Below are 15,083 nucleotides of genomic sequence, written 5' to 3' on the forward strand. Positions count from 1 at the left end.
ATTGACAGCATCGCGGCTTTAGGTGGGCTATAGGGTTCGTCGGTGTAACCATGTGATTTTAAATGACTGAAAGTGAGCAGTGAGTCGCTGGTATATGCGGTGACGTGGGTGGTAAATGAAACGCCGGGTAAACCGTCCATGACCTCCCCTGATGAGCACGGGTCAAACAAACCCTGTGGAGCAAACTTCAAATATAGGTAAAATAAATCAGATGGATTTGCCCTTCACTGCATCTTTGCAATCATTTGTGTTTCCAAATAACAGAAGTATATATGAATGAATGAATAAATGCTTTATTTCAAACATGTGAAAAATATATTACACCTCAAGCACTAGTCATTAAAACCCGCATCAGCTTATTAATCCCTGCCCCTTCTCCACTTAGTACCTAGTGCTGTACTGTTCCTATGTTTATTGAATGAAACTGTGTATGTAGTTGTCCACCATAAGCAGGAGAAGAACACAAAGAAGTGTCCTCCTGGCGTCGGTGCTGGCAGCTGCAAAGGTTTCAGCACCATGGACAGCAACAGCCGCTTCCACCTTTAATGGGAGGCGTATTGGTGGCTATTAGGGCTTATCCCTATTTGAATAGCACAAGACAGAGTATACAATTATTTTATTTTACTTTGCCTTGAGGTTAGTCAGTTACTTAATTAAAACATCACTTTTAAAAATAGACTATAGACTAGTATATCTTCATATAAGGTTTTTCACACTTCTGTTGCAGGAATTCGCTGTAAATGTAAACACCAGCCTACAGGCTACAACAATCATACAGCACAAACTATTATTTCGTCGTACGCAGTGGATTAAAAGGCTCAATTGATCACATTTCAACAAGTCTTGAGAGTCTAGTCAAGAATTGAGTAACGCTTAACATCACACGGCTCGTTGGTCTAGGGGTATGATTCTCGCTTAGGGTGCGAGAGGTCCCGGGTTCAAATCCCGGACGAGCCCGGTTTTGTGGGAAGTTTCTCTTTCAAATAGATGATTTAAGTGCAAATATGACACAATGACTGTCTTGCACGGTCACTAACACTAACCTGATTCCGCAAGATGGAATCATAGTTGTAAATCCCATTTGCTCTGCATATCCATACAGTAGCTCTTTGTTGAAGATCTTTTCAATGTCCGGGGAACGGACATTGAGATGGTGACATCTTACAAGTACCTGGGAGTTCACCTGAACAATAGACTGGACTGGTCTGACCACACTGCAGCAACATACAAGAAAGGTCAGAGCAGACTGTACCTTCTGAGGAAGCTCAGGTCCTTTGGAGTGCAAGGGGCACTCCTGACCTCCTTCTATGACTGTGTGGTGGCATCAGCCATTTTCTAAGGAGTAGTCTGCGGAGCAGCAGCATATCAGCCGCAGACAGGAGGAGACTTGATAAACTTATCAAGAAGGCCGTCTCCATCCTGGGATGGCCTGTGGACTCAGTGCAGGTGGTGGGAGAGAGCAGGATGATGGACAAGCTGTCATCCCTGCTGGTGCAGGAGTCCCATCCCCTGCAGGTCACTCTCAAAGCACTGGGCAGCTCCTTCAGCAACAGACTGATACACCCTAAGTGTGCGAAGGAGAGGTATCGCAGGTCCTTCCTTCCTGCTGCTGTCAGACTTTACAATCAGCACTGCTCCCAATAGACTATTGACCTCATCCTGTACCCTGCACTCAGCAATATGCCTGTACTATGGTCACTTCTGTTTTTGCACTATTTGGTCATATTTACTCATATTTATTAACTCCATATTACATTATTACAAAACAAACAAAACAAGAACAACTGCACTACATCATGTGAATATGTACACATGTTTATCTCTATTTCTTCACTTTTTAAATTGAACTTTATTGCTTATTTTTGCTATTTTTTTATCTTATTTTGTGATATTCTGTTGCTGCTGTGACAAAATAATTTCCCCGTCTGCGGGACACTAAAGGTTTTCTGATTCTGATTCTGATTTTGGGAAGAGGCGGAAATTCTGGTTGTTGATTGGATAAATCCTCTGCACGGTCAAATCAACCTATCAAGGCTACCATAACACAGGTTTACCCTTGAAAATGATCAAATATTGAAATTATGACGTTTGAGAGACCTGGTGAATTCCACAATGTCAAATTTAAGCAAAAGGTTACAACTAACAGGAGCGTATCTATGTTCCCTGGGTCTTATGTTCCCCGCTTTGTATGTGACCGAGGAAGATCGATCTTCCCCACTTTTGACAGAAAGCGTCCTATTTCCCCGGTCTGTTTTTCGACAATCATTCCGAAATCCACAGAAAAATAGGCCTATGTGGTTGCTGACCCTAACCCGGTAAAACTATTGGAAACAGCGCAAATGTGGCTCGTTGGTCTAGGGGTATGATTCTCGCTTAGGGTGCGAGAGGTCCCGGGTTCAAATCCCGGACGAGCCCACTTTTACATACCATAATCTTTCTTTGCACTAGTTGATTTGGGTCTGATAATAAACGGTGGTGCAATGATATATATACATTTTTTTTTAGTACCGGAGAATAAGTTACGTTATTTTTTACGGATCACGGTTGACTTTTCAGGGCTTTCGCATCGCAACTAAAGACATCAACCAATCAGGTGTTTTGTTTTGTTTTGAACTTATGAGGATTATACAACAACACAGAGGTCTGCTGCTAGACTTCATTCATCTTTGGTTCAGACGGAAAACTAGTTTACTTTCAACCCTCAGCCTCTACTAAGGCAGCGCAGGCGGCTCTACTTTTTCCGTTCTTACCTTTCACAATAAAAGCTCTCGGCCATGCTCTAGACTTCAGACTGTATAATGATTAATACCGTTTATTTATTCATACAGTCTGTGGTCTAAACACACACTATAGTTAACTGTTTACCAGAGGGAACTCAAATTCATTCAGAGAATTTCACTAAAAGGAAACTCAATTAAATATCGTACAGTACCTCAGTGTTAGCTTTTCCTGCTTGGGTTTCCTGATCGTGGTTAAAAAATCCCAGGGGTAGAGGCTTTTATTTTGTCTCTGGTGCTAACCTGCGTCCCTGCACTCAGCAGCAGAACCAGGACTCGGGACTCCTCCTGTGAATATTCAAACCTTTATGTCATAAATTCGCATCGCTGCCGGTGTGAATAGTGCCGCTGTCTTTCAGTCTTTCTCCGCTAACATTCAGTCTTTTACCGCTCTTTGGCAGCTACCGGGAATTTTAAGGTGGCGAGTCTTCTTTAGTGTGTGAATTGAGGTCCTGAATCAACCGAGCTACCTTAAATGTCAAAATGACAACAAACAGTGCGTTATCTTTTGTGAATGATCTTATAGACTGTGTAGTGTTTTACAGTCTATGAATGAAATACACTTTAATAATGACCGGATATGGAAGTGCTAAAAAAACAACAACAACCGGGAACAGGATGCCAGTCTATCACAGGGCACATAGAGACGAACAGAGACAGACAACCATTCACACCTATGGGCAATTTTAGAGTCATCAATTAACCTTACACGTGCATGTCTTTGGCCTGTGGGAGGAAACCGGAGAACCTTGAGAAAACCCATGCAGATAGATAGATAGATAGATAAATAGATAGATAGATAGATAGGTAGATAGATAGATAGATAGATAGATAGATAGATATAGATACAGATATAGATAGATAGATAGATCGATAGATAGTGTGGTTCTATGTGGATATATTATATATACTTGCAATATAACTGCAGCAAATGTTTGTAATATACGGGTTAACATTTAATATAGTCTACGTGTGTTAGTTTAATATAGTCTACGTGTGTTAGTTTAATATAGTCTACGTGTGTTAGTTTAATATAGTCTACGTGCGTTAGCTTAATATAGTCTACGTGCGTTAGCTTAATATAGTCTACGTGTGTTAGTTTAATATAGCCTACGTGTGTTAACGTTTAATATAGTCTACGTGTGTTAGTTTAATATAGTCTACGTGCGTTAGCTTAATATAGTCTACGTGTGTTAGCTTAATATAGTCTACGTGTGTTAGTTTAATATAGTCTACGTGTGTTAGCTTAATATAGTCTACGTGTGTTAGTTTAATATAGTCTACGTGTGTTAGCTTAATATAGTCTACGTGTGTTAGTTTAATATAGTCTACGTGTGTTAGCTTAATATAGTCTACGTGTGTTAGTTTAATATAGTCTACGTGTGTTAGTTTAATATAGTCTACGTGCGTTAGCTTAATATAGTCTACGTGTGTTAGTTTAATATAGTCTACGTGTGTTAGCTTAATATAGTCTACGTGTGTTAGTTTAATATAGTCTACGTGTGTTAGTTTAATATAGTCTATGTGTGTTAGTTTAATATAGTCTACGTGTGTTAGTTTAATATAGTCTACGCGTGTTAACTTTTAATATAGTCTACGTGTGTTAGTTTAATATAGTCTACCTGTGTTAGTTTATTATAGTCTACGTGTGTTAACTTTTAATATAGTCTACGTGTGTTAGTTTAATATAGTCTACGTGTGTTAACGTTTAATATAGTCTATGTGTGTTAGTTTAATATAGTCTAAGTGTGTTAGTTTAATATAGTCTACGTGTGTTAGTTAAATATATACTACGTGTGTTAGTTTAATATAGTCTACGTCTGTTAGTTTAATATAGTCTACGTGTGTTAGTTTAATATAGTCTACGTGCGTTAGCTTAATATAGTCTACGTGCGTTAGTTTAATATAGTCTACGTGTGTTAACTTTTAATAAAGTCTACGTGTGTTAACGTTTAATATAGTCTACGTGTGTTAGTTTAATATAGTCTACGTGTGTTAACGTTTAATATAGTCTACGTGTGTTAGTTTAATATAGTCTACGTGCGTTAGCTTAATATAGTCTACGTGTTAGTTTAATATAGTCTACGTGTGTTAGTTTAATATAGTCTACATGTGTTGGTTTAATATAGTCTACGTGTGTTAGTTTAATATAGTCTACGTGTGTTAGTTTAATATAGTCTACGTGTGTTAGTTTAATATAGCCTACGTGTGTTAGTTTAGTATATTCTACGTGTGTTAGTTTAATATAGTCTACGTGTGTTAGTTTGATATAGTCTACGTGTGTTAGCTTATTATAGTCTACGTGTGTTAGCTTAATATAGTCTACGTGCGTTAGCTTAATATAGTCTACGTGTGTTAGTTTAATATAGTCTACGTGTGTTAGTTTAATATAGTCTACGTGCGTTAGCTTAATATAGTCTACGTGCGTTAGCTTAATATAGTCTACGTGTGTTAGTTTAATATAGCCTACGTGTGTTAATGTTTAATATAGTCTACGTGTGTTAGTTTAATATAGTCTACGTGTGTTAGTTTAATATAGTCTACGTGTGTTAGTTTAATATAGTCTACGTGCGTTAGCTTAATGTAGTCTACGTGTGTTAGCTTAATATAGCCTACGTGTGTTAGTTTAATATAGTCTACGTGTGTTAGTTTAATATAGTCTACGTGCGTTAGCTTAATATAGTCTACGTGTGTTAGTTTAATATAGTCTACGTGTGTTAGCTTAATATAGTCTACGTGTGTTAGTTTAATATAGTCTACGTGTGTTAGTTTAATATAGTCTATGTGTGTTAGTTTAATATAGTCTAAGTGTGTTAGTTTAATATAGTCTAAGTGTGTTAGTTTAATATAGTCTACGCGTGTTAACTTTTAATATAGTCTACGTGTGTTAGTTTAATATAGTCTACCTGTGTTAGTTTATTATAGTCTACGTGTGTTAACTTTTAATATAGTCTACGTGTGTTAGTTTAATATAGTCTACGTGTGTTAACGTTTAATATAGTCTATGTGTGTTAGTTTAATATAGTCTAAGTGTGTTAGTTTAATATAGTCTACGTGTGTTAGTTAAATATATACTACGTGTGTTAGTTTAATATAGTCTACGTCTGTTAGTTTAATATAGTCTACGTGTGTTAGTTTAATATAGTCTACGTGCGTTAGCTTAATATAGTCTACGTGCGTTAGTTTAATATAGTCTACGTGTGTTAACTTTTAATAAAGTCTACGTGTGTTAGTTTAATATAGTCTACGTGTGTTAACGTTTAATATAGTCTACGTGTGTTAACGTTTAATATAGTCTACGTGTGTTAGTTTAATATAGTCTACGTGTGTTAACGTTTAATATAGTCTACGTGTGTTAGTTTAATATAGTCTACGTGCGTTAGCTTAATATAGTCTACGTGTTAGTTTAATATAGTCTACGTGTGTTAGTTTAATATAGTCTACATGTGTTGGTTTAATATAGTCTACGTGTGTTAGTTTAATATAGTCTACGTGTGTTAGTTTAATATAGTCTACGTGTGTTAGTTTAATATAGCCTACGTGTGTTAGTTTAGTATATTCTACGTGTGTTAGTTTAATATAGTCTACGTGTGTTAGTTTGATATAGTCTACGTGTGTTAGCTTATTATAGTCTACGTGTGTTAGCTTAATATAGTCTACGTGCGTTAGCTTAATATAGTCTACGTGTGTTAGTTTAATATAGTCTACGTGTGTTAGTTTAATATAGTCTACGTGCGTTAGCTTAATATAGTCTACGTGCGTTAGCTTAATATAGTCTACGTGTGTTAGTTTAATATAGCCTACGTGTGTTAATGTTTAATATAGTCTACGTGTGTTAGTTTAATATAGTCTACGTGTGTTAGTTTAATATAGTCTACGTGTGTTAGTTTAATATAGTCTACGTGCGTTAGCTTAATGTAGTCTACGTGTGTTAGCTTAATATAGCCTACGTGTGTTAGTTTAATATAGTCTACGTGTGTTAGTTTAATATAGTCTACGTGCGTTAGCTTAATATAGTCTACGTGTGTTAGTTTAATATAGTCTACGTGTGTTAGTTTAATATAGTCTACGTGCGTTAGCTTAATATAGTCTACTTGCGTTAGCTTAATATAGTCTACGTGTGTTAGTTTAATATAGCCTACGTGTGTTAACGTTTAATATAGTCTACGTGTGTTAGTTTAATATAGTCTACGTGTGTAAGTTTAATATAGTCTACGTGTGTTAGTTTAATATAGTCTACGTGTGTTAGTTTAATATAGTCTACGTGTGTTAGTTTAATATAGTCTACGTGTGCTAGTTTAATATAGTCTACGTGTGTTAGTTTAATATAGTCTACGTGCGTTAACGTTTTTGCTGGAACTGACGACCGTTATTTACCACATTTAAACTGTCGCTCACACACTACCGTCCGTTTGGGAAACGTCCCTGCAGACCGCCCCGACGACCATAGGTTAGTTTATATATAGTAACTTATATATAAGTTATATAGCTTATATAACGATAACTATCATAACACAGGCCTTTGCTGATACGTGGGTGCGCTACATTCAGTCATGTAGACTGAAAGTACATTTTAGCGAACATCCGTTACTGGTTAGAATTAACGCTAGCTACCTTCACTTTGGTTCCGTTTCATATCTTTGGTTAGCCTCGGGTAACTGATGTGTATGTTTCTTTAGCTAGGTTCATGCATGTAACTATTTTTAAAAGGTTAACGTTCACCTTGTTAGCATGTCACTTAACGTCGCTGAGTGAAATTAACGTTAGACAAGCTTAACGTTAACGGGCCGTTGAGAGGCAGCTCGACATGACGCCAGTGTTCAATAATCAGGCACTAACGCGAATTAACACAAACCAAAAATAAAGACACTTTTATGTACTATTATAGGCCTAAATATAGTTTCAACGCAATAGTTGAACGGTTCACTAATTTCCTAAAACAGCTAGACACTGTAGTTTTTAGAAAACATTCCCCAAACAGAAATAAATGGTGCATTTGTGGCATTGACCCAAAATAATCTTCAGTGGCAGTGGTTTGTGGAAGTAAAGTTAATGCTCTGGCTCACTGGTGTATTTTTAATAGTTTAACAACAGAGAGGAATAAGGTAATATCAGGCGTGGACAGTTGGATCTTCGGTGGTTTTGTGGGATTTGTTGACAATAAGAAAACCATAACATTAGCAGACTTGCCCTTTAAGTCTCCTGATAAAATCACATAGATTTGTTTTGCAGGAACGTGGAATAAAAAAGGATGGGTAATTTACTAACACAACACATGAAACAAAACTCAGACCCGCCTGCCTCAGTTCAGGTGCCGGCACAGGTGAAAAACACCTCCCCTCAGGCAGAATGCAGGTGAGTCCTTTGTATGTATAGATACATGTTAGGCCTATGGGTATTAAACACAAAATATAACCATGATGCTGGAAATGTTGACCTGCCATATCCAGTGTTGTCCTCAACCTCTAAATCTGTCACACAGTGTGTCACTTTTTATTCCTGTGCATTGTAAGCCTTTCTGTATCGTTGGTAACACATGCACTTGTATCTGCCAACTTCACCAGCTCTGGGAGTAAAGAGCAACAGCAGACGATCCCTCAGCTTCCTGCCTCTAATTTTGTGCATCGTACATACAAGAGGGCAGTCAGAAATAGAACTACAGAAAACCTACACAGCAAAGAAGCAGAGACACAAACCAAAACGGTCGACAAATCACAAAGTCAAAAGTCCAATAGTGTTCTACCTCAGGTAAATGAAGCAAGCACTGACATGACCTGCTGTGCAACAGACAGGAATTACGATATCGCAGAGCAAAGCACGAGCACAAAACTACACATTGCCAAAGTGCCTGTCGCCACGCCTACAGAGCCACCTGACCATTCAAGACAAATGTCAAGTCCGCCAAAAGCTCAGGTAAACAACGAGGAAAATACACAGGACGAACAATGCTTGAACCCCAACAGTGTCACCAACGAGGCAGTGGACTACCACATCAGTGCCAAATCAGAAAGTAGCTGTGCAAACGCTGCCAAAATAAGGCTTAGGCAGAAATTTGTAAAGAAAATAAAGACTCTGCAAAGAGATGAGGGTAAGATCTGCCAGCAAACAGCCGAAGAAACTGTCACTGATGTGGAAGAGAGTTCACAGCAGCAAGGTTGCATCGTCATGGAAGAAAACACAATAAAGAAACCCGAGACACACCAAAAACCTCAAACTAAGCAAGCTGACAATGACACTAATGGGAACACTGTCCCACTAAAGGTCAATGTAAAAGCATTAGCTCCACAGGTCCCATTTGTGGATGAGATACCAACAGCTACCCCAAATAATGCTGCCACTCATAACCCCACAGCTGCAGCTCCAGACACGAGCATCAGACTCCAGCAAAAACTTAAGCTTCCCCTACCTCAAGATAACGCTGGTAAGCCAAAGAAAAAAGGCACTCTCAGAGCATTAAAGAAAAATAAACAGAAAGGGGACAACTGTCAGGTTGAAAAACAGGAGGCAGCCATCACCTCTGCAGTAACTGCTGAGGGTCGCTGGCACCCATTTACAGTGAAGGAGTCCTGTTCACACAAGGCTCGCTGCAAACATAACCCAGGGGCAGGTCTGCCACCAAACATCCAGAAGTGGTGAGATACACGCGACACTTCAAAGACATTTTATAGTTCTAGCCAATGTTAAATTCAAATCTGATGAGCTGCATTTGCATTTGTTCACACAAGCCTAAGCCTGGAAATAACTGTTGTTCCTCTTTGTATTTTCCTTTGTTCTGACAACATACCATTGGTTAAAATCAGTTCATTCAGAATCATTCACCACTTCCACAGGTTTTATGAATGCCCAAACCATCTGTGTCAGCCGCAGAGACTCGCAGCAGGCGCAGCGCGGAGAGAGGCGATGGAGGAGGGAGAAGATTCTCATCAGTAAGAGACAACATTCAAAAAGTTTAAGTGAATGACTCGCATTTTGTAAGTCGACTAGTCCCTGCAAATGACTTTATTCCTCGGAAAAATAGAAAAACTGAAACAGTCATTCGAAAAGTTTATTTTCTGAATCGTTTATTGCAGACAAAGATTTGCATTGTATCAACGGGATTACAACCTATGTAAGAAGGAAGTGGCATTACCATTTAGAAAACACACAAGTTTCAATGACAGTTCTGTCAGTTGCTGGGATACAAGGCGAGGACAATGCATTTCTGTGAGCTCTAGTCAGGAGAAAGGGAACTTTGTATACAAAAAAAGGTTTGCTTGAATTTGGGAAAAAATGTTGATAGTTTTGTGTGACACTGACAGAGAGTCACGAGGTGGTGATTGTAATTAACTGTGTTGTAGTTATAAAAGAGCTGAGGCCCAAAGGTATTAAATGTAGAAGCTGGACTTGAAGTTCTTGTTTTTTGGTAACCAGCTACAAATAACCCATTAAAAAAAAGCTCAGTTTAAATGTTGTACAGATCTTGGATAAAATAACTAACACTGAAACCCTTGAATGTCTTCAATAAAAGGTTAACATGGAGCAGTTGCTGAATAGACTGGTCACCTGTGATACTCTTAGTTTTGTTTTCCATCTTTTAAAATGAAAGCAAACTCCCAGACAGGAAGACCTGCAGATAATGGAATACGGGAAAACAAATAAATGTGAGGTATGAGCAACAAATACACCACTCTGGCAATCAATGAAGCCATATTCCTCAGGGAAACTGCATTCGAGCTGACTGGATGTACACTTGATCAGCGGCGTGTGCCTCGAGTGTTTTCCTGGGGGCGGATTACACAATCATTTCCAGCTGTCGTGCATATTCGATGACCTGTTGTGCCAGCTCAGTGGAGGGGATGGTCACCTCTTCTGTTCGCTGCTGCTGACTGGTGAAAGAGTAATAGCCATCTGGGCTCAAACTCCATCCCCTCTGTAATGAAATAAACAATCTACAATTAGCTACTTGGCAATTCATTCTCTTAAGGCAACAAGTTAAACAATAAGTTATCTGCATTACACTTTCACATCAGGGACACGGGCCAGGGTCTGAGAGCACTTGACCCCAAAGTCCAGTTCGTTTGAGAAGTGTGAACGGTGTGTGTCCAAGTCCATTTGAAAAGGTGGTCTAGAGTATGGTTTGAATCAGGTGTGAAAACCAACTGTACCAAAGCACTGAAATGGACTAGTTGTGTTTTTCACAGGTTATAAAACAGTTTCAATTTCCTGCTGATGTCTCTATATCAGACAGCAGCCCAGCCTGCCGCAGAAAAACCCACATCCAGCTTTGCTGTCGCCTGCGAGCTGCAGTCAGAACTTTGTCGGGTGGTGGAGAGCTTCCTAACCAATAGCAGCAGTTTCTTCTCTTTCTTCTGCCAGTAACAGAGCTTCGCCTCACTCCGACCCCAGTGATAGAAAAGCTGTCCCAGGTGATGACGGCCCCCGGAGCAGAAGGGTCCGTCTGTGGTGCACATTTCTACAATGGACTACATAAATGTAACGTAGATGATGACGTGAGAGTACCCAAGTATGAAAAAACATTACTAATGTGGATGCAGAGCAGCGGAGAATGGGGAGGGGGGAGCAATTGTACTCCACTGGGGTTTAGAACCCACCAAACTGTTGCAACTATTTGTCAAATTTGTAAAAAAAAAAAACAACCTACAAAGTGTCGCTAAAATGTACTCATTTATGGTATACATGGAATTTAGACGTGTGTTGAAGTATTTAAAGACTACTCTGCTATAATCAATATTTTGTTTAACATGGATTTCCCACATAGAAAGTAAAAAACCTCAAATGAAGCTGAAAGCACATCTAATGTTTATCCCCCATTGAAAAATGTTGCATCTGGCCTCACCCCACCCACCGCTGCACATTCCTGCATGTACTTGCAGTAGCTCGAGACTCTTTGGTAACTACTTTCTAACTTCTACTGGAGGTTGATCAGCAGGCCCAAGGTTTAAAGAGAAGATCAAGATCAAAAGGACTAAACCCATCAAAGAGAATCAGCCTGAGGCCTACATGATTGAGCCAGCTTCAGACAGTAGGCAGCGGGGCGTGGTGTAACTCGTGGAGCACCACAGGTGGCTAGACGGACACAGAGCCGTTTTAGGAGAGGGACTTTAAGTAGCAGCCCTCTTCAGAAAAATAAAACCCCAATACATCAATTACCCATAGGTCTACAACGGAGAGTATGGTTGGACACAATCGAATGTTTTCTTCTTGGACTCTCGGCATACTAGTTCAAATTTGACATGTAATTTAAGTTTGCTTCCCAAATGAAAATATACATACCTTCTTGGCATAGTCTGTCATCTTTTTTGGGGAACTGAAGAAAAGCACACGTGTGGCTTCGCTGAACTGGATCTGCTCATATGCTTTCTCTATGCAACCTGCGATCTCATCGCTGCAATTAAAAAAGGTCTGTTTTAGTTAAAGTTATCTTGAAAAGACATGTCATTTTATCACTTGTTTTTTATGGGTACTGCTGCTTACAACACAACCAAGATTAATCATAATAAACCATTAAAGAGTTCTCATTCTTAATAAATTAAACATCTGAGATGGAGTTGTTTTCTTTTCATCCATCATTTACTATATCAAGACACCTTACCACAAAGAAAAGAAAAGTGACAATGTTTTTTAAATTGTCATCCATTTTCTATTTGTCTTGGTCAACATGTCACAAGTAAAAGAGCATAAGCCATCAGTTTTGTCGCTGTGGTTTCCTGCAGCTTAATAAACATTCTCACACATTTAGAATGTTGTCTGACTAAGTATGCTAAAGGTGTCCTGATATATTTTAATGAACTTTCAATCAATACCAATCATGACATACGCCAGTAATTGCCTCAGTCATGTTATTACAAAAGCAAAATTTCTCCTGACAAAAAAAACACCAAGATGCATTGGGACCTGAACCAAATTAAAAAATAATTTTAGAGGAAAAATAAACAACAGCATTGGTTATGAAGCACACAGAAATTAAAGTAGTCATGGTTACCATATTGATTCTTACCGAATTGTGTCAAGCAGAATATCTATAAAAAAGGTGTAGCTCTCAGCAGGGATGTTGCCTTTGGCAAGAAATACCTTGTTGTAGCTTCCCTCCATCAAGTACTGAAAAAGCCAGAAAGGGTATAAAACATCACAGTGCTATTTACATACAAGTTATTGTTGACAGTGTTCCTATTCTACTTAAATATAACTAATTGTATAATAATGTAGTCATTTGTACATTTGAATTAATCATTTGACTTCCACATATCACAGATAGCACATCCATGTATCGCAGGCCAAAATCTAAATAAAACTATTAAATTGTAATGACCCACGTACAGTAGATTGTCTATGACCTGATTTTCACCATTTATTTTGCAATGCACTACAGAGGCGTTTCTGCACGTAGCAGTCAAACCAGGTCAGCCAAAAGTAAAATTTGGAGTATTTTAACATGTATGTAGTACAAAAACCTAATAAGAAATAGAATGTTGAGGAGACAATGACAAAATGGGTGAAAATAATCATTTGAATGAATTCATTCAGTATTCTCAGGGCACTACAACATTGGATGCACAAATATCAAAACTACATCCCTGATGCCCACTCACTGCAGTGCAACAATGCGATATCAAACCCTAAACGTGTGCTTTGGCTTGGAGTAAATTGCGGCACCTGCTCTAGGGACACTGGGTGTCTGATGTATACGTTGGTCTGAATATCTCGTGCACTCAGTCTCTCCAGTTCTGTGTGAAACTCTGACACACGGTTCTGTGAGAGCAGGAAGAGCAGGTTCAGTCCAAGTAACTGTTGCATGTAGGCAGCGTCAGGCAGTTCCTCCCTTAAAGACAAAGGTAAAGTAAGAGTGCTGTTAGAAAAGACCAGGGAGTACTAGGTAGCAAAATTCCACAGCAAATCAAAAAATGAGAAGGTGACATTACTTGTAATCAAAGTAGTAACATTTTAGCTGGGCCATGTATCTCTCAAAGGATGGGATGTCCTTCTTGAGGATACTCCACAAGGCTCCAATTTCAAGTACATCGCCTGAAACACAGACACAAAATTGTCTTAATTAGGGGTATCTTCTTCATAACTGCTTTGTCAAACTAACTAATGATTAATATGAATTGCATCCGTCAGCTTGACTTGCCACCTTTACTCACGAGCTAAAATGAGCTGCTGCTTAGTAAGCGCAGATCCACTGGTGGGTAAGAAGTTCAGCTCCAGTAATGAAACCTATAAAAAACAAAACAAGTTTGGTGTCATCATCTACAAAATGTCAAACTTAATGCGACGCTTGTGTTGTTGATCATAAAATATTCTACCTGTCTCTATAATTATTTCACAGCTTTAGTATCTTTACAGATTCAGATTATTAATACAAAATATAAACCAACTAATGACTTATGATACATTACAAGTTGTTACCCAGCAGTTTATAACGTAATTAAAATCAGTCCCACCATTACCATAATTTACCAATTAAATCATTAATAATTATAATCCAGTAATTTAATCTATGATTCTGAAATGGACCATTCTTCATAATGGGTCATTTTAACTATGTTTTGATGCTATAGTGCTACTTTTGTCCTTTTAAAGTAAGAGTTTGAATGCAGAACTTTTACTTGTAACAGTATTTTTTACACTGCAGTGTTGCTATTTCACTCGAATAAAAGATCCGAATATTTATTACACCTCTGTCCTTAATTGAATCAAAGACACCACAGGGTTTGGGGAGATAAATCATCTAAAGTCCACAAGATAATGTCAACAGAGGAGATGATGCGTTCAAGTGTTTATTGTGGCTGTCAGTTCCAGGCTGAAAGTAGCAGGACAATGTATTAGCCGACGGTGCGGTAACGTTAGCCACACTGACTGTCTCCTGACGTTACATAAATCCTAAAATGATGGAATTGGCTTCAAACACTAACATATAGTTCACAAATTGAAACTTATTGGTATCATCGTAAAAGAAATAGCCCTTTTGTCTCAAGTCTAACTGAATAGAAAACACTACACACAACATTAGCATTGCTAGCCTAAGTTAGCAATTGTAGCCACAGTTGCTAACCGCTCTGCCGTTTCTAAACAGCCGGTGTTCCTAATTCAACTCAAGTACAACAAAAAAGTGGAAACCAATGTACGACTCTACCTTCAGTTTGCTCAGAAGTTCTCCACATTTACTTAAGTTTGGGTTTTTCTTGTTCCACTCTGCTTTGAGTGTCTCATACAGCCCTGCGGTCTCTTTCAACGCCATGGTGATTCTGCAAAATACACGACACCGGCCACCGGAATACGTTAAATGACTGTCGTGAAGCCTTCTTG

The 15,083-nt window shown here is 38.5% G+C and overlaps 1 protein-coding gene across 1 annotated transcript; it reads right to left on the bottom strand.

Annotated features, from left to right (window-relative positions):
- Positions 1 to 9,863: 9,863 nt before the first annotated feature.
- On the bottom strand, positions 9,864 to 15,059 carry psmd8 (proteasome 26S subunit, non-ATPase 8). The gene is made up of 7 exons (XM_083913492.1): positions 14,911 to 15,059; positions 13,919 to 13,991; positions 13,697 to 13,799; positions 13,431 to 13,596; positions 12,775 to 12,875; positions 12,051 to 12,162; positions 9,864 to 10,686 (listed from the first exon to the last, which is right to left on the bottom strand). Exons 1-7 carry the CDS (start codon positions 15,013 to 15,015, stop codon positions 10,549 to 10,551), a joined length of 798 nt encoding a protein of 265 aa, XP_083769618.1. The 5' UTR covers positions 15,016 to 15,059; the 3' UTR covers positions 9,864 to 10,548.
- Positions 15,060 to 15,083: the final 24 nt, after the last annotated feature.

The sequence above is a fragment of the Echiichthys vipera genome (assembly GCF_963691815.1).
Source record: "Echiichthys vipera genome assembly, chromosome: 5".
Lineage (NCBI taxonomy): Eukaryota > Metazoa > Chordata > Actinopteri > Perciformes > Trachinidae > Echiichthys > Echiichthys vipera.